The sequence below is a fragment of the Hyperoodon ampullatus genome (assembly GCF_949752795.1).
Source record: "Hyperoodon ampullatus genome assembly, chromosome: 3".
NCBI lineage: Eukaryota > Metazoa > Chordata > Mammalia > Artiodactyla > Ziphiidae > Hyperoodon > Hyperoodon ampullatus.
In genome coordinates, this window is record NC_136916.1 from 166,348,516 (window position 1) to 166,373,266 (window position 24,751).

General features: G+C 40.0%; 1 protein-coding gene across 1 annotated transcript in view; it reads right to left on the reverse strand.

The window, feature by feature from the left end:
• EFCAB11 (EF-hand calcium binding domain 11) overlaps positions 1 to 24,751 on the reverse strand; it is a gene marked incomplete at both ends in the record, with an annotated part of 143,161 nt that overhangs the window by 109,419 nt on the left and 8,991 nt on the right. Inside the window, 2 exons of the mRNA XM_079701009.1 lie at positions 15,209 to 15,299; positions 16,168 to 16,269. Coding sequence (XP_079557135.1) covers positions 15,209 to 15,299; positions 16,168 to 16,269 — 193 coding nt within the window. The remainder of the gene's footprint in view (positions 1 to 15,208; positions 15,300 to 16,167; positions 16,270 to 24,751) is intronic.

The following is a 24,751-nucleotide window of genomic DNA, read 5'->3' on the forward strand; positions in this document are numbered from 1 at the left end:
AAGGTAGATGCATCACAGAAAGAAGACAAAGGGAAAGCTCGCTCCAGGTCTCAGATTGACAAGGAGCAGCTGCAAGGACGAGCGCACACTCAAGAGCCTGCAGTACAGGACTGCGGGCAGGTCAGAACCAAGGCGGGGGCCTTGGACAGAGGCTCAGCCCAAGGCTTGAGTTAGAAGTGAAGGTAAGGAGGGGAAAGCGGTGTCAGCATTCTTGGGGCTTAGTCGTAGCTGAAGACAAGGTAGGAGATGTGGAGGATACAGCAGGGGAGGAAGAAGAAAGATGGGGTCACATGAGGGTCCAGCAGCCATGTTTAGCCACTAGGAACCAGTCCTGAGATTGTACCATTCTTGGTCCTTTTGGGGGGAGGGAAGGGAAAGGTGAGTGACAGGCAGGAGGGAGGGACGGGAAAGTTATGGTTAACAGCATTAGTGCCTGTTCCGCCTCTCCTGGGGTCTGCTTAGGAACAGGGGAAAGGCAGGGTGAGGGAAAGCGTAGGAAGAGAGAGACGCCACTCGAAGCCTGTAGTGCACTGAATGCCTACTTTGCCCTGATCTTCTCCAGCAGCAGGTTGCAACCAAGGAGGGAAGGTGAGCAGACGATACTGACAAGCTGGAAATGGTAAAAGATGATGCTAAACTCACAACAACCGATCAGAAGGGTCTTACAAGTGAATCAATGTACAATCCTGCCTTGTAAAGAAGACAATTATAAATTCAGCTTAGCACTCCCACCCCAGCTAAAGTGATGAAACCTCATTTGTCAATTTTAAACATTTTTTGCTTTTCCAGTTGATTTGGCAAAATCTTTCGCTATTGTGATATAATTCCAAAGGCAACACGCAAAACACAAGGGTTCCTATCAAAGCAACGTGACCTGGAATGCCTGCTACCGTTTCATGTAATAAAATGTTGCATCAGTTTCCTTTTGCACATTTTTGTAAATAGTTCCTTTCATTTATGTGCAGATAATCAAATGAAATCTCAAATGTAACAATCCAAACCAAACCAATTCATATGAACGGGAAAAGCTATGTAATTGTGCAGCTGGTTTACCAAGAACACTTCCAGGCAGAGCGAACATGCCTTCCTTAGTCAGGTTTATGGCAGGCATTGTGGGGATGCAAAAGCATGCCTGGTTCCTACTCTCAGGACGTCCATACTGTTAGAAGAAGTGAGAAGGGAATATTACAGTGATTTAAGAGCACAAGCAAATCTTCGTTCCGTTACTGAGCAGGCAGCAGCATCAAGCAAGTCCTTTGACCTCTCCAAGCTTTGTCCTCATCTGTAAAATGGGGACAGACAGAGCCTAACCCAGGAGGTTCCTGAGAAGATTCCTTCAGACCAGGGTCCAGTACATAGTAAATACTCAGCAAATGTCACTTGCCAGTGTTACTGCCGTTAGTATTATTAGATGCAGTACTCTCGAAATGCTACAGAAGTTCTAAGGAAGAAAAAGGCAATTTTGTGAGCTGGAGTGATCAGGGAAGGCTCCCTAGAAGAGAGAGTTCAGCTAAGTTCAAGGAATGGACAGCAGTAGATATGTGGATGGGGAAGTCAGGAGAGGAGAAGAGAGGGCAGTGGAAGAGACATGAGATAGGATCAGAACACAGCAAGTAAATCAGAATAGTGGATTAGAATCTTTGATCTGGGCAGGCCAGGCCTGTGTGTGGAGGGGCCTTGTATGTCAGGCTAAGGAGTCTGGGTGTTATCTGGCAGGGGATGAAAAGTTACTGAAGTCAAGAGGTAACATTAAAAAGTAATGCTAATTTACTCTCATTATCCAAAATTGAACGAGGAGGGTGGACCAGTGATTTTCAAACTTTAATAAGTGCATATGGATCATCCAGGGATCACATTAAACACATCTGATTCAGTATGTTTGGAGTGAGGCCTGAGATTAGCCATTGCTAATCATCGCTAACAAGTTCCCTAATGCTGATGCTGCTGGTCTCTGGAGCTCTGAATGACAAGGATGTATCTCTTCAAAGCAGCCTGATGGAAGAGAACGCATGGGTAGGAGGACAGTAGACAAGATGGCTAGACGTGAGGTCGCAAACTCATAGGTCGGTATGCCATACATAAAAACATAGCATTAGAAGCCTTTGGACTTGATTTTTTAAGCTATATCTAAGGGGGACAACTGAAACTTTGTAGTGAAACTCTTAATGCTGAGCCTATTTTTTGTTGGCGACATCTTAAAACAATGTTAATTTAATTATCTCCTCTAAAATAAAAATTTCTTTTATTAAATACAAGTTTTTATTTTATAAATACAACACACAGTATTATCAAAATTTTCACCCAGAAGTTAGCTATCTACTACAAAGGAAAAATGTAAGACACAGATTCCTCTTTCTATAAAGGAAAATGGCATGAATACATGCATGATGTGCGCCTATCACTAACTTCAAGGATGACTGAAAGGGTTAGCAACATTTGGCCATAAGAAAGAAACCATGGCAGCAGTTTCTTATGTGACAGTTGGATTAAAAGAAAAATAGTCCTCATGCTATTACAGCAAGAACAGTGTATTTTACCTTATATGTAGATGAGGAATTGGAAACGTTGACCATAACACTTGTTATAGTGACATCTCAAAAACTAAACCCAGGGTTGGAGAGCTGTCAGCCCAGTAATTTTCTCTTGAGAGCAGTCTTTGTCACACTGACAGATTACATCTGTATTCACATGGTGGGAGATTCTGAATATTATGTGGGATATGCAGAGAAAATCAAGGAGACGGCCATGCCACCCTCCATGATAGATAACCCCACCAGTTGGTTCTGGAACAAGAAGAAGCACAACCCCCTCATGTCTGAGATGAGGAGAGTGCAGGCCTGAGAGGTTTTGGCGAAAGCCTGTTTGCTACGTAAGCCATTCATTTATATAAAATTCAGTCACTTACTTGACACATATAAAACTGTGCTTACAGAAGTTCTGTACTCCCATAAATATCCCACTTGTGCCTGTTTATACTAAGCTCACATTCTAAAACTAGAAATAATTGATGCTTGCAAATACCTATGTATAAGCATAAAGAAGAAAGATATTTATGACAGATTAGGAGTTTCAAGGAGAAGGAGGAGACAAGTTCCTTTTTGGGGTAGAGAGGGGTTGGCTAGGGTGTAGGGTAGGGCCAGCTTTCAAGATAAGAAATATTTTTTTAAAAGCTGGGCCTTGAAGGAGGAATAGAATTTGCATCTGGATGTGTTTAACCTAAGAAAAGACTACAAAATCTGGACATCTGGAATGTGAAAGAGATTAAATATTTCTTCCAAACAAATAATACATCCTTGTTAACAGGAACTAATTAGCTTAACTGAAGAAACCAAAATGACACATTCTGTTTGAAAATCTATGTAATGAAGTCATTATTCTTCTCTACTTGTTTTCTGGCCCAGTGTCTGAGCTTCAATTCCTGCATCACCAATTCTAAAATTTATACCAGTAAAAAAAGACCATCCTCAAATGCAAGGATATAGTTTTTGTTCATGGAGCAAAATCAGTCAAGAACCCTCTGAAAAACTGACATTTTCTTAAAATGATTAGCATATAATTATTTCTATAGCTGGATTTTTAAAGTACAGTTGTATTTAACACATTACATGTGAAAGTCCCCAGAGAGGAGAAATTCTGAGGTCAGTTTGAAAAGCTTACACATATTCATATTCCCCATTCAGTGATCACATGCAAGAAAATAAACAGAAATGGGAATCTCTGACAATAAAATTCTGAAACATAAACACTGAAGTAAAAACCAAGGCATTATCATTGCAGGGAAGATACAAAAATTCACGAAATAAAAATTGGAAACTCAAGAAGTCTACCTATTTGGTCACTACACTCACACACTAGGTACAGCTGGTAACAGCTATCTACTATAGTTACAAAGAATCAGATACGATTTCTAGTCTCTCTTATACTTTTCTATACACAGAAGCATGTAGATACTTACAGATCAACAATCATTCCCCAAAGTAGGTACTCACTATAATAACTGCGATCTTGGTGAGGTCACCTGACTGCATTTATAAGATGATCATTCTGATGCACGGAATAATGACTGGGAAACTTTCTCCAGTTAGAGACTGTCCAAGAAAATAATATGCAACAAGTTGGCTGCCAGCAGAGAGGAATTACAAGAAGCTAAAGAGCACAGTGAAGAATAACACTTCAAAAGAGATGCAAATGATTTGAAAAATACATTCTATCTTATATCACTTTCCTTTGGGCTCCTTGGTTCTAAAAGACTCTTCCATTAACATGTTAGTTCACATTACCCAAGCTCATGAGGCCCCTTTCCCCCACAACAGCTGTGATAAAAGGCATATGTGATCTTTCTATCAAGAGGGTACCCATCACTCCCTTTTAAAATTGCATTCTTAAGCCCCTACCCCACTGACACTCTGGCAATGAAAATATACTATCCAATAAGTCATGATGCTCTTATTCTCAACCAATTTTTAATACTCCCAAAAGGAGAGTTAGATATTTTATGTTTTTTGACCATCCCCATGTAATACGAAGAATGAGATTCTTAGACCAAAAATATCATATATCACTTTAAATGTCTCCAGTTGAGACTGGAGAGCATTTTGGTACGTCAGTATTCCCACATTACATTACTATCTGGCAATCCACCTGCACTCAGAGTCTTGGACACTGGCGGGCCTTCTGCACACCCATGTTTCATTTCATATGGCTGGAAAGCAGAAGAAGCTACCCAGAGCTTTTTGCCAACTGACAGGCAGTAAGAAAGTGCAAATCTCAGCACTTACAATGAGATGGAGAAGGCTCCTAGGCATGGAGACGCAAACATACCCACACAGAGAAAAACACCAGCCAGAAATATCACAGGGTGCTGATGGTGGGCGAAGTCAAGAGAGCACACTAAGCCAGCTCCCTGACAACAGCTGGGGCTAAATCATGAACTGAAAATGTCTCTTAAAAAAAAAAAAAAAAAAAAAAACAAACACAAAGAGAGGCCATCAGAGATTAATTCATAAAAATCACACGTAGAATGAGAAAAATAGAAGGCAAAGCCACATGTGGTTAGAAAGCTCCTGATTGCACTTTAAAGGATTCTTGCCTAGATTATAAGAAATTAAAACCATAAGAGAATTATAAGTGAGGATTTTACTGTTACTGCATATTTGGAGTAAGTGACAATGGACCAACAATTATTAAGTAACTAGAATGCATAAGGCAACATGCTGAGAACAGTGGAAGTTACAGAAAAATCTGTAAACTCAAAGAGCTTGTAATATTTTATGGAGATAATCGTAAATACTGTATTTTTGTTTATTGAGTAGATGATTGAAACAATTACACAACCATAGTACTATCAAAATTCAGAGAAAGGAGAAAAGGCTGTTCAATGTAAAGAAAAAAAGACTTTTTTGTGTGTATTTATTGAGCAGGACCTTGGAAGATAGGTCTAATTTGGACAGGTAAGAAGTAGAGAAAGGCATTGCTGGCAAGAGCAACAGAATGCAGCATAAATACACATCACATGTTCAAAGGAACAAGCATTAGGCAAAGGGAAATACAGGAATTTGGGATGATGAATGAAAGATGAGTTTGGGAAGGGGACCAGATGTTGGAGAGCCAGGTTAAACAGTTTTAACTACTTTTTAGATTCACTAAAGATTTTTGAATGTTTAAGAAAAAACAAAAGCACCACAAAGTTTTTATTATGTTCTGTTAGTATTAAAGAAGAAAAGATGTTTTTTGTTTTAAACTTTCAGTGCTAGAAACAGCCTATTAGCTCAGATTCATTCCACTGGACAAACAGCACTACTCAGTTCTCGTACCTCTTAAACTTCTGCCATTTGTAGTGGGTAGGACAAAAGAAAAGAAAGTTCTTCAAGAGAATTTCCAGAGAATTTCTTAATAATAATGAAACGTCATCCATGATATTTATTAGTTTCAGTTATTTTAGTGCACAGGTACACAAGTCATGATTATCAGCTCTAAGTGGAAAGCAACGTTGTAAGTTTTAAATACTGAAAGGAATCTCAAAAGTTAATAACATTAAGCCTTTTTAAAAATACCTTTAGAGGTAATATAAAGCAGTACCAAATTTTGTTTTTTACATAAGATATCACCTCTTGCTTTAAGAAAGAAACATTCCTCAAAACCCATCCCTCGTTAGAAAACTTGCTTTCTTAATTTACATGAAAAAAGCTATAATTAGCAGCTCCCAAGCAATCAACCATTAAAAATAAAACCTCAAAAACTACTTTCCCCAATAAAGCAAACACCTCCTTAAAACGAGAGATGAAAGTAGATACAGAAAGGCTTAGGGGAGATACTGTAAAATAACAAGATACAGCAAAATAACAAAATGAAACATCAGTAGATATAGCTCAAGAAAGAAACGTAAGGAGAAAATAAAACCATAACAGAGGGAGTGCTTCAAGATGGCGGAGGAGTAAGACGTGGAGATCACCTTCCTCCTCACAAATACATCAAAAATACATCTACATGTGGAACAACTCCTACAGAACACCTACTGAACGCTGGCAGAAGACCTCAGACTTCCGAAAAAGGTCTTAGTGTTCCTGCCTGGTGTCAGGCCTGAGCCTCTGAGGTGGGACAGCCAAGTTCAGGACACTGGACCACCAGAGACCTCCTGGCCCCACATAATATCAATCGGCGAGAGCTCGCCCAGAGATCTCCGTCTCAACGCTAAGACCCAGCTCCACTCAACGGCCAGCAAGCTCCAGTGCTGGACACCCCATGCCAAACAACTAGCAAGACAGGAACACAACCCCACCCATTAGCAGAGAGGCTGCCTAAAATCATACTAACTTCACAGACACCCCAAAACACACCACTGGATGCAGCCGTGCCCACCAGAAAGATCCAGCTCCACCCACCAGAACATAGGAACTGGTCCCCTCTACCAGGAGGCCTACACAAGCCCCGGAACCAACCTTACCCACTGGGGGCAGACACCAAAAACAATGGGAACTACGAACCTGTAGCCTGCAAAAAGGAGACCCCAAACACAGTAAGTTAAGCAAAATGAGAACACAGAGAAACACACAGCAGATGAAGGAGCAAGGCAAAGACCCACCAGACCAGACAAATGAAGAGCAAATAGTCAGCCAGCTGAAAAAGAATCCAGAGTAATGATAGTAAAGATGATCCAAAATCTTGGAAATAGAATGGAGAAACTACAAGAAACATTTAACAAGGACCCAGAAGAACGAAAGAGCAAACAAACAATGATGAACAACACAATAAATGAATTTAAAAATTCTCTAGAGGAATCAATAGCAGAATAAATGAGGCAGAAGAACAGATAAGTGACCTGGAAGATAAAATATTGGAAATAACTACCGCAGAGCAGAATAAAGAAAAAACAATGAAAACAATTGAAGACAGTCTCAGAGATCTCTGGGACAACATTAAACTCACCAACGTTTGAATTATACGAGTCCCAGAAGAAGAGGAGATAAAGAAAGGGTCTGAGAAAATATTTGAAGAGATTATAGTTGAAAACTTCCCTAACATGGGAAAGGAAATAGTCAATCAACTCCAGGAAGCACAGAGAGTCGCATACAGGATAAATCCAAGGAGAAACACTCCAAGACACATATTAATCAAACTATCAAAAATTAAATACAAAGAAAAAATATTAAAAGCATCAAGGGAAAAGCAACAAATAACATACAATGGAATTGCATAAGGTTAACAGCTGATCTTTCAGCAGCAACTCTACAAGCCAGAAGGGAGTGGCAGGACATATTTAAAGTGATGAAGGAGAAAAACCTACAACCAAGATTACTCTATCCAGCAAGGATCTCACTGAGATTCAACAGAGAAATTAAAAGCTTTACAGACAAGCAAAAGCTAAGAGAATTCAGCACCATCAAACCAGCTTTCCAACAAATGCTAAAGGAACTTCTCCAGGCAGGAAACACAAGAGAAGGAAAAGACCTACAATAACAGACCCAAAACAATTAAGAAAATGGTAATAGGAACATATATATTGATAATTACCTTAAATGTAAATGGATTAAATGCTCCAACCAAAGGACATAGACTGGCTGAACGGATACAAAAACAAGACCCATAAATATGCTGTCTACAAGAGACCCACTTCAGAACTAGGAACACATACAGACTGAAAGTGAGGGGATGGAAAAAGATATTCCCTGCAAATGGAAATCAAAAGAAAGCTGGAGTAGCAATTCTCATATCAGACAAAACAGACTTTAAAATAAAGACTATTACAAGTGACAAAGAAGGACACTACATAATGATCAAGGGATCAAACCAAGAAGATATAACAATTGGAAATATTCACACCCAACATAGGAGCATTTGCCTCAAAACATAAGGCAAATGCTAACAGCCATAAAAGGGGAAGTCGACAGAAACACAATAATAGTTGGGGACTTTAACACCCAACTTTCACCTAACACCCCACTTTCACCAATGGACAGATCATCCAAAATGAAAATAAATAAGGAAACACAAGCTTTAAATGACACATTAAACAACATGGACTTAATTGATATTTATAGGGCATTCCATCCAAAACAACAGAATACACTTTCTTCTCAAGTGCTCATGGAACATGCTCCAGGATAGATCATATCCTGGGACACAAATCAAGCCTTGGTAAATTTAAGAAAACTGAAATCGTATCAAGTATCTTTTCCAATCACAACGCTATGAGACTAGATATCAATTACAGAAAAAATATCCGTAAAAACCACAAACACATGGAGGCGAAACAATACGCTACTAAATAACCAAGAGATCGCTGAAGAAATCAAAGAGGAAATCAAAAAATACCTAGAAACAAATGACAATGAAAACATGATGACCCAAAACCTATGGAATTCAGCAAAAGCAGTTCTAAGAGGGAAGTTTATAGCCATACAATCCTACCTCAAGAAACAAGAAACATCTCAAATAGACAACCTAACCTTACACCTAAAGCAATTAGAGAAAGAAGAACAAAAAAACGCCAAAGTTAGCAGAAGGAAAGAAATCATAAAGATCAGATCAGAAATAAATGAAAAAGAAATGAAGGAAATGATAGCAAAGATCAATAAAACTAAAAGCTGGTTCTTTGAGAAGATAAACAAAATTGATAAACCATTAGCCAGACTCATCAAGAAAAAAGGGAGAAGATACAAACCAATAGAATTAGAAATGAAAGAGGAGAAGTAACAACTGACACTGCAGAAATACAAAAGATCATGAGAGATTACTACAAGCAACTATAGGCCAATAAAATGGGCAACCTGGAAGAAATGGACAAATTCTTAGAAAAGCACAACCTTCCAAGACTGAACCAGGAAGAAACAGAAAATATAAACAAATCAATCACAAGCACTGAAATTGAAACTGTGATTAAAAATCTTCCAACAAACAAAAGCCCAGGACCAGATGGCCTCACAGGTAATTCTATCAAACATTTAGATAAGAACTAACACCTATTCTTCTCAACCTCTTCCAAAAGATAGCAGAGGGAGGAACGCACCCAAACTCATTCTATGAGGCCAACATCACCCTGATACCAAAACCAAACAAAGATGTCACAAAAAAAGAAAACTACAGGCCAATATCACTGATGAACATAGATGCAAAAATCCTCAACAAAATACTAGCAAACAGAATCCAACAGCACATTAAAAGGATCATACACCATGATCAAGTGGGGTTTATCCCAGGAATGTAAGGATTCTTCAATATACACAAATCAATCAATGTGATACACCATATTAACAAATTGAAGGATAAAAACCATCTGATCATCTCAATAGATGCAGAGAAAGCTTTCAACAAAATTCAACACCCATTTATGATAAAAACACTCCAGAAAGTAGGCATAGAGGGAACTTACCTCAACACAATAAAGGCCGTATTTGACAATCCCACAGCCAACATCATTCTCAATGGTGAAAAACTGAAACCATTTCCACTAAGATCAGGAGGAAGACAAGGTTGCCCACTCTCACCACTGTTACTCAACATAGTTTTGGAAGTTTTAGCCACAGCAATCAGAGCAGAAAAAGAAATAAAAGGAATCCACATCGGAAAAGAAGAAGTAAGCTGTAGATGACAAGATACTATACATAGAGAATCCTAAAGATGCCACCAGAAAACTACTAGAGCTAATCAATGAATTTGGTAAAGTAGCAGAATACAAAATTAATGCACAGAAATGTCTTGCATTTCTATACACTAATGATGAAAAATCTGAGAGAGAAATTAAGGATACACTCCCATTTACCATTTCAACAGAAAGAATAAAATACCTAGGAATAAACCTACCTAAGGAGACAAAAGACCTGTATGCAGAAAACTATAAGACACTGATGAAAGAAATTAAAGATGATACAAACAAATGGAGAGAGATACCATGTTCTTGGATCGGGAGAATCAACACTGTGAAAATGACTATACTACCCAAAGCAATCTACACATTCAATGCAATCCCTATCAGACTACCAACGGCATTTTTCACAGAACTAGAACAAAAATTTCACAATTTGCACGGAAACACAAAAGACCCCAAATAGCCGAAGCGATCTTGAGAAAGAAAAATGGAGCTGGAGGAATCAGGCTCCCTGACTTCAGACTATACTACAAAGCTACAGTAATCAAGACAATATGGTACTGGCACAAAAACAGAAAGATAGATCAATGGAACAGGATAGAAAGCTCAGAGATAAACCCACTCGCCTATGGTCACCTTATCTTTGATAAAGGAGGCAAAAATATACAATGAAGAAAAGACAGCCTCTTCAATAAGTGGTGCTGGGAAAACTGGACAGCTAAATGTAAAAGAATGATATTAGAACACTTCCTAACACCATACACAAAAATAAGCTCAAAATGCATTAAAGACCTAAATGTAAGACCAGACATAATAAAACTCTCAGAGGAAAACATAGGAAGAACACTCTTAGATATAAATCACAGCAAGATCCTTTTTGACCCGCCTCCTAGAGAAACAAAAACAAAAATAAACAAATGGGACATAATGAAACTTAAAAGCTTTTGCACAGCAAAGGAAACCATAAACAAGACCAAAAGACAACCCTCAGAATGGGAGAAAATTTTTGCAAATGAAGCAACTGACAAAGGATTCATCTCCAAAACATACAAGCAACTCATGCAGCTCAATATCAAAAAAACAAACAACCCAATTCAAAAATGAGCAGAAGACCTAAATAGACATTTCTCCAAAGAAGATATACAGATTGCCAACAAACACATGAAAGGATGCGCAACATCACTAATCATTAGAGACATGCAAATCAAAACTACAATGAGGTATCACCTCACACCGGTCAGAATGGCCATCATCAAAAAATCTAGAAACAATAAATGCTGGAGACGGTGTGGAGAAAAGTGAACCATCTTGCACTGTTGGTGGGAATGTAAATTGATACAGCCACTATGGAGAACAGTATGAAGGTTCCTTAAAATACTAAAAATAGAACTACTGTATGGCCCAGTAATCCCACTACTGGGCATATACCCTGAGAAAACCATAATTCATAAAGAGTCATGTACCAAAATGTTCATTGAAGCTCTATTTACAATAGCCAGGAGATGGAAACAACCTAAGTGTCCATCATTGGATGAATGGATAAAGAAGATGTGGCACATATATACAATGGAATATTACTCAGCCATAAAAAGAAACGAAATTGAGCTATTTGTAATGAGGTGGATGGACCTAGAGTCTGTCATACAGAGTGAAGTAAGTCAGAAAGAGAAATACCGTATGCTAACACATATATTTGGAATTTAAGAAAAAAAAATGTCATGAAGAACCAAGGGGTAAGACGGGAATAAAGACACAGACCTACTAGAGAATGGACTTGAGGATATGGGGAGGGGGAAGGGTAAGTTGTGACAAAGTGAGAGAGTGGCATGGACATATATACACGACCAAATGTAAAATAGATAGCTAGTGGGAAGTAGCCGCATAGCACAGGGAGATCAGCTTGGTGCTTTGTGACCACCTAGAGGGGTGGGATAGGGAGGGTGGGAGGGAGGGAGACGCAAGAGGGAAGGGATATGGGAACATATGTATATGTATAACTGATTCACTTTGTTATAAAGCAGAAACTAACACACCATTGTAAAGCAATTATACTCCAATAAAGATGTAAAAAAAAACCTGTGCTCTCAAACCACTGAAAATTTTTTTTTGAATTTTTATTTTATTTATTTTTATTTTTATTTTTTTAGAGGATGATCAATAAATTTTATGGACTATCTGGGCAGTTATGTGACTAAAAATAAAATCGTTTACATTTATTGAGTTCCTACTGTTTACCAGAAACTGTTCTAAGAGTTTTATTTACTTTATAATAAAAATAAGCTCTTTTGAGTTTACTTTAAATATTTTACATTTTTTAAAATATCTTTATTGGAGTATAATTGCTTTACAATGGTGTGTTACTTTCTGCTTTATAACAAAGTGAATCAGTTATACATATACATATGTTCCCACATCTCTTCCCTCTTGCGTCTGCCTCCCTCCCACCCTCCCTATCCCGCCCCTCTAGGTGGTCACAAAGCACCGAGCTGATCTCCCTGTGCTATGCGGCTACTTCCCACTAGCTATTTATTTTACATTTGGTCGTGTATATATGTCCATGCCACTCTCTCACTTTGTCACAGCTTACCCTTCCCCCTCCCCATATCCTCAAGTCCATTCTCTAGTAGGTCTGTGTCTTTATTCCCGTCTTACTCCTAGGTTCTTCATGACCATTGTTTTTTTTTTCTCTTAAACCACTGAAACTCTGTATGACTTTTTTTCACCAGATTAGAACATTCCATTTTTAACTTATTAAACATGCAGGTATGAAGGTTTCAATAGGTGTACACATTTTTTAAAACAGAATCACATTTCCAAATATCTATTTTCAAAAATGCTCTCCCAATAACGTAGATTTCTTTTGAGAAGCAGTTATTTTTCCACTCACTGTTAAAAGACGGCTTGTACCTTGAACGGCTATATTTAAGTGGATTTTTCAAAATTACACATGTGGTACAAGGGGGCACCTCCTGAAACCATTTAACACAAAAAGGTCAGCAAATTTGGACACTTGTCTTTTTAAATTTAATTTAATTTTGTTTTATTTATTTATTTTTGGCTGCATTAGGTCTTTATTGCTGTGCATGGGCTTTCTCTAGTTGCGGCGAGCGGGGGCTACTCTTCGTTGCGGTGCAGGGGCTTCTCATTGCAGTGGCTTTCCTGTTGTGGAGCACGGGCTCTAAGCACGCTGGTTTCAGTAGTTGTGGTGCGCAGGCTCAGTAGCTGTGGCTCGTGGGCTCTAGAGCACAGGCTCAGGAGTTGTGGTGCACGGGCTTAGCTGCTCCGCGGCATGTGGGATCTTCCCGGACCAGGGCTCGAACCCATATCCCCTGCATTGGCAGGCGTATTCTTAACCACTGCGCCACCAGGGAAGACCGACACGTGTCTTTTTGTAAAAGTAAAATGAAGTAATTCTTTTTGTGAAAAACCACTACCATGTGGTAGAAATACGTTGACTTTCATTACTCTTCTCATCACAAAGTGTGCACAAAGATGCTACTATACTTTAAAGGTCTTGATGTTCTGGAATCACCTAAGTAATACTGTCCTCAGGCACTTTGTCTGCGCCTGGCTTGAACTCCCTTGCTCTTCAATAGCTTGCTCAATAATCTGCTTGCAAATGATGCAGCAGAAGAACTTCATATATGTCACTGTTAATGACAGTGAGTGCAGATCCTTATTTCAAATAACCTGCTTGATAATTTCTACTGAGTAGGGCTGGCTTCCGGTCAGATTTCACGAAATTACTTTTATCCACATGGGAACACCTGCTAGATGTCCCCCAATATCTGTTCTCTCCTTCTTCCTCAGTATCAGAAACTCCATTTGAGTGCCCAAAGCAGGGACTACGTTTTCCAGACCCACCTCCCCCTTGTAGCTATTCGTGGCCCTGGAACTAAGTTTTGGTCACTGGGATGTAGGAAGAAATAATGGATAGCCTTAAAAGGAGGGGCATATCTTCTGCTCCCTTTTGGCCTACCTAGTTGGAATTCAGGTGTGATGGCTGAAACCTTGGGAGCCATCTTGAAGCAAGAGGGAGAAGCCAAATGCTGAGGCAGCCAAACAACAAGAGAGGAGGAATCTGGGTCCTTCACAACTATGTTGCCACCAAATCAGCCCTGGACTCTCCTGTGTTTATTGCTCTCTTTTTTGAGCTTTGTTGTTTTGGGTTTTCTGGCTCTTACTGCTGTACGAAACCCTAATTAACACACCTGGTAACAGGGTTGATGAGGAACTCATGTTAACAGTCAGAGAAGAGGCAACTCTGCAATTTTCTCTGCAAGCATGTGCTTACACTATTCTTACCACTTTCAATCTGCAGTTTCCTAATGGAAACTGCTTTTAAGCCACTTGCCCATTTTGTCAGAATTAGTTTATTAAGAAAACATAATCTTTAAATCTACTTTATCAGGTGTGTGTGAACTGCAACATGGGTCTATAACTTTGAAAACAAACGAAGGAGGGGCCACCACTGATCAACCCAACTCTACTCTCCAGACAACTCAAGGACCATTTGTAACCCGTGTCTGATGAAATACAGACCATGGGAGAACACCAGCATCCATGTTAAATATTAATAAAGCTTCGGGGCGGGGGGGGGGTTTGGTCAATACATAAATATACCAAGAAGTTCTGCTTTCTTTCTGCTCTTCTCCACCCCTACTAACAAATGATTTTTGCACCTTCCTAGTATGCAAGCACTCCACCCACTTTAGAGCCCACTGTCAAGGTGTGGATGGACTAATAGCTAACTATAAAATTCTCTCCTGGGGCTTCCCTGGTGGCGCAGTGGTTGAGAGTCTGCCTGCCGATGCAGGGGACACGGGTTCGTGCCCCGGTCCGGGAAGATCCCACATGCCACGGAGCGGCTGGGCCCATGAGCCATGGCCGCTGAGCCTGCGCGTCCGGAGCCTGTGCTCCGCAACGGGAGAGGCCACAACAGTGAGAGGCCTGCGTACTGCAAAAAAAAAAAAAATTCTCTCCTGGATCATGACAATATACTGTGAGATGAAAATGTTCACTAGTAAAAATAAGCATAAATGAGTGTTCTCCATAAAACTGAAAACTTGTAAAAGCAAATGGTAAATCAAGGGGTGGGTATACATAAAGATTTTGGCAGCTTACCTGAATACCTCGAGAATAGTCCTTTCCGATAACTTGGGAGCCACCTGCTTAAATGCTTTTTTGAAATCTTCCAGAGTTAAATATCCACGATCTATTTGAAAACAGAATACATAACATTCACACACTTCTATCAGCCCCATGAACTGCTATTTCAGCCATAACATATGCGTGAGACTTTATTACTAGGAGAAAAGCAGTAATTTATAGTTGATTTTACATATAAGATAATCTGAGATTGTCTTGTTGGAAGAATTTGAGAATCTAGTAATACTCTCCCTTAGTACAGCCCCAGATGCTCCTGCTGGTTTCTTCCAGCCCCATCATTTGCTGATTCCGAGTCCCAGGTAAAGGACTAAGGGACAGACACTGCAACAATGGCATTAGGCTTCAAGTCTTTGTGAATTGCCAAAATAATTCATTCTTCAAAATTCACATTTTTTTCTTGCTTGGTATTAGAACTATATTATTATTTAGAGGAAAACCATTACAGAAGCCAAAATACTGAACCTGGACTCCACAAGTCTTTCAACCCTGTGTTCTGTGGGGAGGGGGTCTGAAGCTACTCCTCTGGGCCACCCCAGCATGGGAAAACAATTTCTCCAATTATGTGTGGGTCAAAGGAGGAGTCGGAAAAAAAGGCCTCATGGTCTCCCAAACTTCCATAAGTATCTCTTCACCTATATCCCCGCACGGCCAGCCCTTCTGTTGTCCCCATTACATTGCAGGCAAATCATAAGTATTGTACAATTATATAACTGTAGGTATTATTTCACCCATCGTAAATGTCAGGAATTGAAGATTGTGACGGAGAAAAAGAAATGTACACCAACATCTAAGGTAACAGCTAATGAATACAGTAAAATAACCTTCCAAGTATATTATTTTAGTTACTGAGTATGTTCCCATTCACAGTTCCTTAATAGCCATTTTTTATATCAAAACACTTTAAAGATACTTACAGTGCCTGTCAAAAGCTGTGAAGATGTGTCTTATTTCATTCCGATATAGTTGAGCTTCCTTCTTTTTCCTTACAATGTCTAAAAACTCCTTAAGTAATATCCCTGAAAGTTGGAGAAAAACAATTTACTGTCTTCCTCTTTAAGAAGGAAACAAAACATAAACGGAAAGTGATACTACCACAGACAAATGTTATCTTAATTTTGGTGAGTAGTATTTATTCATAAAGATCTCTAAAGCTGAAAAGACATTTTCTTAAAAGCTAAGTAGACTCCACATTAGCAATCGATGGCAGAAAGGGCAGACACTTTCGGAGCTCACTGAGCTCTTCCCGGAGATAAAAGATGATGACCTCGAAAAAGTATGACACTCTTCCCTCTGACAGATCTAACAGACAGGCCCGAAACTACTTATAAAATAAGGTCTCATAATTTTCTTTCCTTATGCGTCTTTGATCCCTTTTTTCCTAGCCAGATGTCATTACGACAGGTTTTTTTCCAGCTGGGAGATCGGGGCGAAGAAGTAGTTTCTCAAAAGTCAATACCAACTGCATACCGCAGATAAAGGTGGAGAGAACATTCCATAAACAATAGCGTTGGCACTGTCCCCAGCCTTAGCTACGTCCCATGACTGTTCTGCAGCCTCAGGCTCTGCTTCCTGTGATTCTCATAATAAAAGAGCCCAGCGTGATCATATGAGATTGGATACTGTGCTTACAATGTCTATTAAAATGAATTCTAATGTGATCTTTGTAGTAGGTTTAAAGAGTGCAGCCAAGAATTTAAACATTCTAGTGAACTGAGCCCTAAATATCTAAAAAGAGCAGTTCGTTTTTATGTCAGGATTTCCATTTAAAAATGTATCACTGTTTTAAAAATAGCCCCAAATCACACAATAACCACGTGCTAATTTTTAAGAACTTGCACCCTTTCCAAAAGGGAATATTTTGGTGAGGTATACTGAACTATACACATTTCCCGAAATAGTTCTGATGGTTTTTTAAAAAGTAGAAAATAGTTTTCTTAATTTTCCACATTTTTCTTATTTGTAGTTAAAGATTCAGAAATTTAAAAAGTCCATCTATCTTTATGTGTTTAAACGATTCTCTTACAACTCTTTTGGACCCACCGGGTGCCAGGCACTGCATTAAGCTCTGGGAATAGAGGGGAAAAGAGAACACACACGATTCCAGTGCCAAGGGTCACTGGTCTAGTGACACAGACAGTGATGACACAGGTTCAATTACAAACGTACACATAATTACAAACTGTGGCGTGCGCAACGAGGGGAAAACAGGAGGGTATAAAACGCATCACAGAAATCCTCCCGTAGAGCAGACTCTGGGGAAGGAGAGATCTCACAGAGGAGGTAATATTTAGGCTAAGACCTAAATGATGAGAAGATACCAACTGGCTAAAGGTGGGAAGAAGAGCATTCCAGGCCATGGAGAGAGCAGTGCCAAGGCCATGGGGTGGGGAGTGGGAGAAGTGAAAACAGGCCACAGTGGCTTGAATGCGGTGAAGACGGAGTTGGTGAGGTGGGCAGGGGCCCGAACGCACAGCCCCTTGTGGGCCACGGGAAATAATTTGATTTTTATTTCAGTTGCAATAGGAAGTCAATAAAGTTTGAACTCAGAAGTGACATGATCTGATTTAGATTTTGGAAAGATCTCTCTGGCTATTGTTTTGAAAAAGGACTGGGGAGAAAGCAAAATATAAAAAAGGAGACTCGTTAGGATCCTACTGGCAAGAGATGTGGTCACGAGAGTGCGGGCAGCGGGAACGGAGGGCAGTGGAAGGTTCCAGACATACTGCAGAAAAGATGGAGGGTTAGATGTGGTGCATGAGAAAGAAGATGTCAAGAATAAGCCCTAGGTTCTGGCTCGAGGACTAGGTGGTTTGAGGAGTCATTTAAAGAGATGAGAAAGACGAGGGGAAGCAGGATAGGGGTGGTGCTGAGATGGAGTTGCAATTTGGAGATGTTAGCTGTTTGATGCTTCGGAGGCAACCAAGAGCAAAAGTCAAGAAAGCAGCAGCAGGCGTATCTCCTGGCACCTACTGGAGTGCTTGGCATGTGCTCAATAAATACACATTGTATGGAATTAGTGTTTCCCCCATGGCAGTGGAGGATGTGCAGTGATGCAGCTCCATTCTCATCGGGTCCCATGGTAACTATTTGGCCACACGTCTGAGACATACTGAGGGAAGGACTGTCTGTTGTCAAAATTTATCCACAGTGTTTAGTAAGATACCTGCTTGTAGGATGCATTCCTCACACGTTTGTTGAATAAGTAAATAAAATCATAGGAAGACGTTATTTCTAGTTTTCAGCAAAAAGCATTAAAATGTGTTTTAAACGCGCTTATAACTGTAAATTAATGCCCAAAAGTAGGTCTCTATTTATTCACATAGCCAGCAAAATCGTCATTTTAGAAACCCCAATTTCTTAATACCTATGATACAGTAAAAAACAAACAAAATTCAGAGGAAAAGGAAATTAATGCATAATATTCGCTCTTCATTTAATTGCATCTGATTTTGGGAAACGATAAGAAAAAGAGCACAGTTCCATAGTTCAATGTTTGATTCAGATTCACAAGAAAAAAAAGTGCATGAGTGGTGAATGATATATTTTAAACCACATATTCAGAAAACTCATCCATATTTGGGGCTATAAAGTAGTCAGGTCTTTATTTCATATCTTGGGGGATAAAAAGCACATGTTCTTTAGTGTTTCCTAGGAGAAAATATATGTGGATTTCAACTATATGTTTATTACCACTTAAAAAGAAGAAACCATCTAATAATACAAATAACTCTATTTATGTAATCAAGTTCATTCACACTATTTTCCCACAGGCTCGTATACCTTATTTTTTAAAGTCAATATTAAACCACATAAACATATCTCACTGCCCCATTCCCATCCCCCTGTCTTAATCTTCGATGGCAACACATACAAATGCATTCAATACCATGCAAGTCCCTTTTCTAAAAAGGACAGAGAAGTTTCCATTCAGCTGAGCTCTCATGTTGTAGTAGTATGATCACTTTCCAAAGCCAAGGCATAAAGGTTTGCTATTCCTACAGCTCTGTAATGCAAACACATTAATGTAAGTTTTATATGTTTTACTGCTGTTTCAATGGCCTAGAAATAGAGTTCCTACTACTAGCTCCACTTGCTGTCACAATATTCAAACCTAAAATTACCGCTTCACGAAGACTTTCCATAATTCTACTGCCACCACATTTCATATGCAATGAGAAATGCATTACCTATGTCCACCCCTGGAGTGAACGTATGTTCAGAACATTCTAATTCCAAATACGAGGTTGGGTCTTCTCTGTATACTGTTCCAGTAATAAAAGTTACCTAAACACACTTTGCTGTAGCTACACGTTGAGATCACAACAGGAACCACGTAGACCTATGTGTCTATCTGTGTTCATTATTAATCTGCAGAAGGTGTTCAGAAGTTGCCCGGGTAGCTGGACTCTACCAGTAGTTTTCTGACTTTGTTTTAGCTGTAGGAAAGGTTCTTCTTTCTAAAACAGGAACGCCCAGTGTGTAGAGATGAAGGCAAAGCTATTCGGTTTGCAGTGAGGTGGGCTCCTCACTCCCTCTCCAGCAGTGCCTCTGCAAGTGCCCCCCACAGGACACAGGACTGAGGATCATGCCTCAAAGGCCACTGGGACCAACGATCTTTACGAATCCTTCCAGACTCTGCAAGTCTGTGCGTTTTCCGTATCACTGAAAGCACCCCCTTCCATTTTATAAACTACTCTTGGCGAAATGGACTCTTCATGTTCTATAATGAATATATATATTTTTTACTTTCCAACCTACTTAATACATGTGATACAGATATATCATATAGAGAAGTGTTATCTTTTCCCCCTTTTTTGTTTTTAAGCAATTTCTTAGGAAGGTAATCATCTTTCACCACAGGGGTGGATATATTCAAAAAGTCCAATAAAACTATATAAATTTTTCCTCGAAAGTTGTTTTTTTCTTCTTTTTTTTGTGGCTCACAGTTCTAAGCTTCAGGGTCAGTGCGTAGAGAGAAATCCTCTTGAAAATGTAGTCATCTAGTTTCTGGCTATCACAGTGAGCTTGAATTAGAAACTGCAATAAATCTGGGAGAATGAAGGAGAAAATAATAAAAACGCCAAGTTTTTTAGACTGGAAGTCTGGTCCTGGATTTAGTAGAAAAGAGAGGGCTCACAGTCATTGGGCCATCTATTAATTTGTCCAGGGATTGAAAATGCCTAAAAATGAGGGCTTAAAAGGATTAAGTGGCCTTTTAAAAGGTATAATGCAAGCCTTTTCTAGTTTGAGAAATAAAATTCAGATTATGACTTCTGGAGGCCATGCAGGACAAAAAAAAAAAAAAAAGGATAGAATGTGTTTGCATAAAAAGACTGTATGGACGGAAGGGCTTTCGTGGCATCCGGAGCAGTGAGTTGTCACAGTAAGATGGGTAAGTAAATTCAGAGGGCTGATATCTTCTTCCAGCTACACGCATAAGAGCAGGGGCATGAAGAGAAAAGAATCCACCCTAATGGAAGAAAGCAAGTTTTACTCTATCACTGGGAGGGAAAGGAGGAAGAGTAAAAACAGGTTACAGTGGAATAGAGAAATCTAAACCAACGAAACCTTATTCCTACCAAACGTGGACAGGAATCGTCATCTTTTTTTATTATGCACATCTCCTGCTCATAACCCTTCAAAGGTTCCTCAGCGTTATCAGTGCAAAGCCCCGATCCCTTATTTCTGGAGTTGGAAGCTTCACTCTTCCTTCCAGGTAAACTGGTCCTTAAACCTCCCCCTCTCCAACTCTCAGCTTCCATCAGGGATGCTCGCTGGGGGGCAGCTGGCTTGCGGCGCGCACCGCACTCCCCGAGGCAGCGCGAGAAAGCAGCACTCCGCGGCGCGGGGGGGGGGGGGGGTCCGTTTCCGGCAGGACTTGGGACAGCTGAGGAGCACGTTGGGCCTGCAAATCTGAGGGGGGCGGGGACCGGCAAGAGGGCGCGCTGTAAAACGGGGAGCAGGGATCTGAGAGAAGAGGGTGAGACGCTTGGGGGTAGGGGGTCTGTAGGAGAAACCCCACAGGGCTAGTATGCAGAGACCCTGTGCGGAGGAGGAGAAAGTGATGGAGGGACCTGTGATGGAGGGCGAGTGGTGAGTGATAAAGCCCCTCCTCTGGGCCATTAACAAACACCTCGGCAAAGTCTCCAGGACATGACAGGCAACGTTTGCATGGGTGTGGACTGTGCAGGGAAGTCTAAATTCGCACGGAGTTCTGCATCCACGCTGGCACCAGCAGAGCACAGGCAGCACCAGCAGCTGGAGGACAAGCTCGCAGCTGGCATCTGCCTTCCCTCATTCTCCCTGTTCTCCTCTTTGCTTCTCCACCTTTTGCAAACCCCACCCAGCCTTCCACATCCGGCTCTGGCCCACACCTCGGGCAGGAAGGGAGGGCCGCTCCCTTCGAAACTCTTACAGGTCTTCTTGTCTATTGTGTTCGTGTGACATCTGGCCATCACGGAAGTGACGATACTTCTTTAATCTTCCCTATAAAATATGACATTTTTAAAAAGTGTCTTTAGGTCAGTGTCTCCTAATTCTTTTTTACCCCTCCAAGGAAACTTACTCATCATCTTTAAATGGGGAATTAAATACATTAATTGAGAGGGGAATATCTGTGGGCGATACCACAAAATGGTCCTATGATTTCAAGATAAGTATAATGTGTATGTGTTTCCTGCTGATAGAAATGAACAAAGAGGTCAAGTGAAATCTGAAGTCAAACAACAGCCTGCTACACCTGCTATGCCATGGCCTCAGTTCCTTAGGTAGGAGCCCCAAACAACAAAATATACACAAAACAAATACAAAAAATGTGTTTACAATATAACTTAAAAGACTAGAAAAGAGACATTTAAATTTAGGAAAAGAATACTTTTATAGTCAACTATCTGGCTCAAAACAACTCAGCCAAGATAGCAATAAATAAAAGCCATTAACCTCATCATCCACAAATTATTTTTCAATTAAACGGACCCTGGATAGCATGACTGAGTCAAAACAGTCCATCATCACCATTGTAATGAATCAATCTCTTTGATTTTTCCATTGTTTAAAGTTGCAGGTTAAAAGTAAGCTCCCGGAAAGCTTTTCTTTTCCAAGTATGAAAGTAAAATATGTTCAGTGTGTTGAAAGGGCAACAATATAAAAAAACAGAAAGAAAGGGGAGAAAAAAGCATGATCTAATCACCCAGTGGAAACAAAATTCTGATATACTTTGTTCTGGTTTTTTCCCTCAAGCATATTTTATATAGATCTGGGATAAAAACACAGACAGCTGTGTGAGAATGCAGTGGGGCGATGTGCATTGGGCAGATTAAGCAAAAGTCTTATAAATCATAGCTGTTGGTATTCATATAAAATGCTCTACGATTTATCCCACAATGAAGTCAAACCATCTGAGATCACACATGGTCTTGCCCTTCATAGAACTGCCCAGACACATTTGGCATTAAACCACTGACCTATGCTGAAGAAAGTTCAAGAAACGGCCTTACAGACTTCACTGTTGTATTTATTGAACAGTTTGTGGACACCAGTGTCCACTTATTAGTCTCTCCTCCATGAGACATCGTGGGGGAAATATCCCACATTGGGGAAAACTATGTCTCTCTAGAAAAGGAGTTTCTGTGGTGCGGATGCTGACTTCTGCACTTGGTTGTGATTCCCTATTTGATCTGGACACTCAGTAGCTCGGAACCAAATTTGACATCAGCCTCTAGAGGCTGCACAGAACCTTGTGATTTGTGTTTTGTGTACTGACCCACTCCTGATTTCGACTCATTCATTCATTAAGTTCCCAGGACAATGAAGACTGGCCTCAGCTGCATCAATATGATCCATGACACTATTAACCTCAAGGGAAGGGTTTATCAAATGGTTGAGAGGGTAAGCTTGGAGATTACACTACTGTGGTCTGCCACCCTGCACAGATTACTTAACCTCTCTAAGCTTTAGGACTGTTTTAACTTATAAAATGGGATAATCCTAACATAGAGTTGTATTAAATTTAACAATCCATGCATAATACTCATCACAGAGTCTGCACATGGTAAACACTCAAGGAATCAAAGCTATAATTATTATCTATAATAATAATAAATACTGTAACACATGTAAAAGTATCTTATAAACCAATAAAGAACCATCAAATGCTAGGATTAAGAGTTTTTGTTCCTCTCTGGAGCTCAGTTTCCTCATTTTAAAAAAGGAAATATATGACTGTTTTCTAGGCTCTTCTAGTTGCAAACTTCTTTCATTTTCTATAGTTAGAGGAGATATGAAATGTTCTATACCCTTAGAGAACAGAAATAAAACCCTCTAAAATTAGGTAGCAATAGTGTGTATTGGAACCAATCCCAACACTGATCTGCTGCTTCCTTAAACAAGCGGCTTGATTTTTTTTTTCCTCCCATTAATATAATTCCTTGTTCTTGGTGCCTAAACAGTTTTTGCTGATACTCACGTGCTTGTTAAGTTATAGGCATTAAAAATGTCATTAACACCTTTTTGCTACTCATTCTGGCTACCCTCAAATTCTCCCAGTGTGACTTTCCTTGAGACATCCTACCCTTCTAATGGCTTTGTCTTAACTTTTCACTCTTTTTAATTTTCACAAGGAACCTCTACAGAAACGACCCACCTTTTAGAGAGACCTTGGGAAGCAGGGTCTGGGCATCCAGGTTTAGGTACCGTATGAAATGTGTGCATCGTCAGGGCTCTGCCCAGTCAGGCTCAATCCAGGATGTGAGTCTGGACCTTCCCCCAGGAAGCTGGGCAGCAAATGGGCTGTGTGTGGACGGTCCTTTGGGGTTGCATGCTGGAGATACGGCACAACCTTGTCTGAATGTAAGAAGAGCTACACCTAGTGGGAGAATTCCCAAGTCACAGCTACTCAGAAGAACTGTGGGAAGTTGATTACCTGAATAAATAGCTCCCAGAAAGCCAAGGCCAACCTTTCAGTTCTTCAAGATCAAAACATTAAGGAGAGAGATAATATATTTGGTAAAATAATCTGTGTATAAACTCTCTTCGATAATATATTTGGTAAAATAATCTGTGTATAAACTCTCTTCCTGTAAGAAAAATAACATGTAAATGTGACTCATGTCACTGAAAGGGAGAAAAGAAGGAGCTGGTCTGAACTTGGTTCACTACTAACAGTCCTAATGAACAAATTTTATGTTAGCAGCATTCAGAGTTCAGCAGTGACTTCCTGCTAAGATGGCTATTTTACTCTTTCCCTGGGAGGTCTGTGGTCTTGAGTCTCCCCTTTCAAGGGGACATGAATTGAAGCTAAGTCTACTCCTTTAATCATGAAGAAAGTGATGCTTTGAGAAAGTTAATCTGCTGTTGATATCAGGACCAGAAGAGGAAGGGAAAAGCCTGGAAGCTTGTAGACTAAGGAAACCCCTTCCACAGTAATTCTGGAGCAAGGTACAAAGCACCTACACTTTGATCTCATTCCTCCAACCCAATCTTCCCTTGAATTTCTCAGAT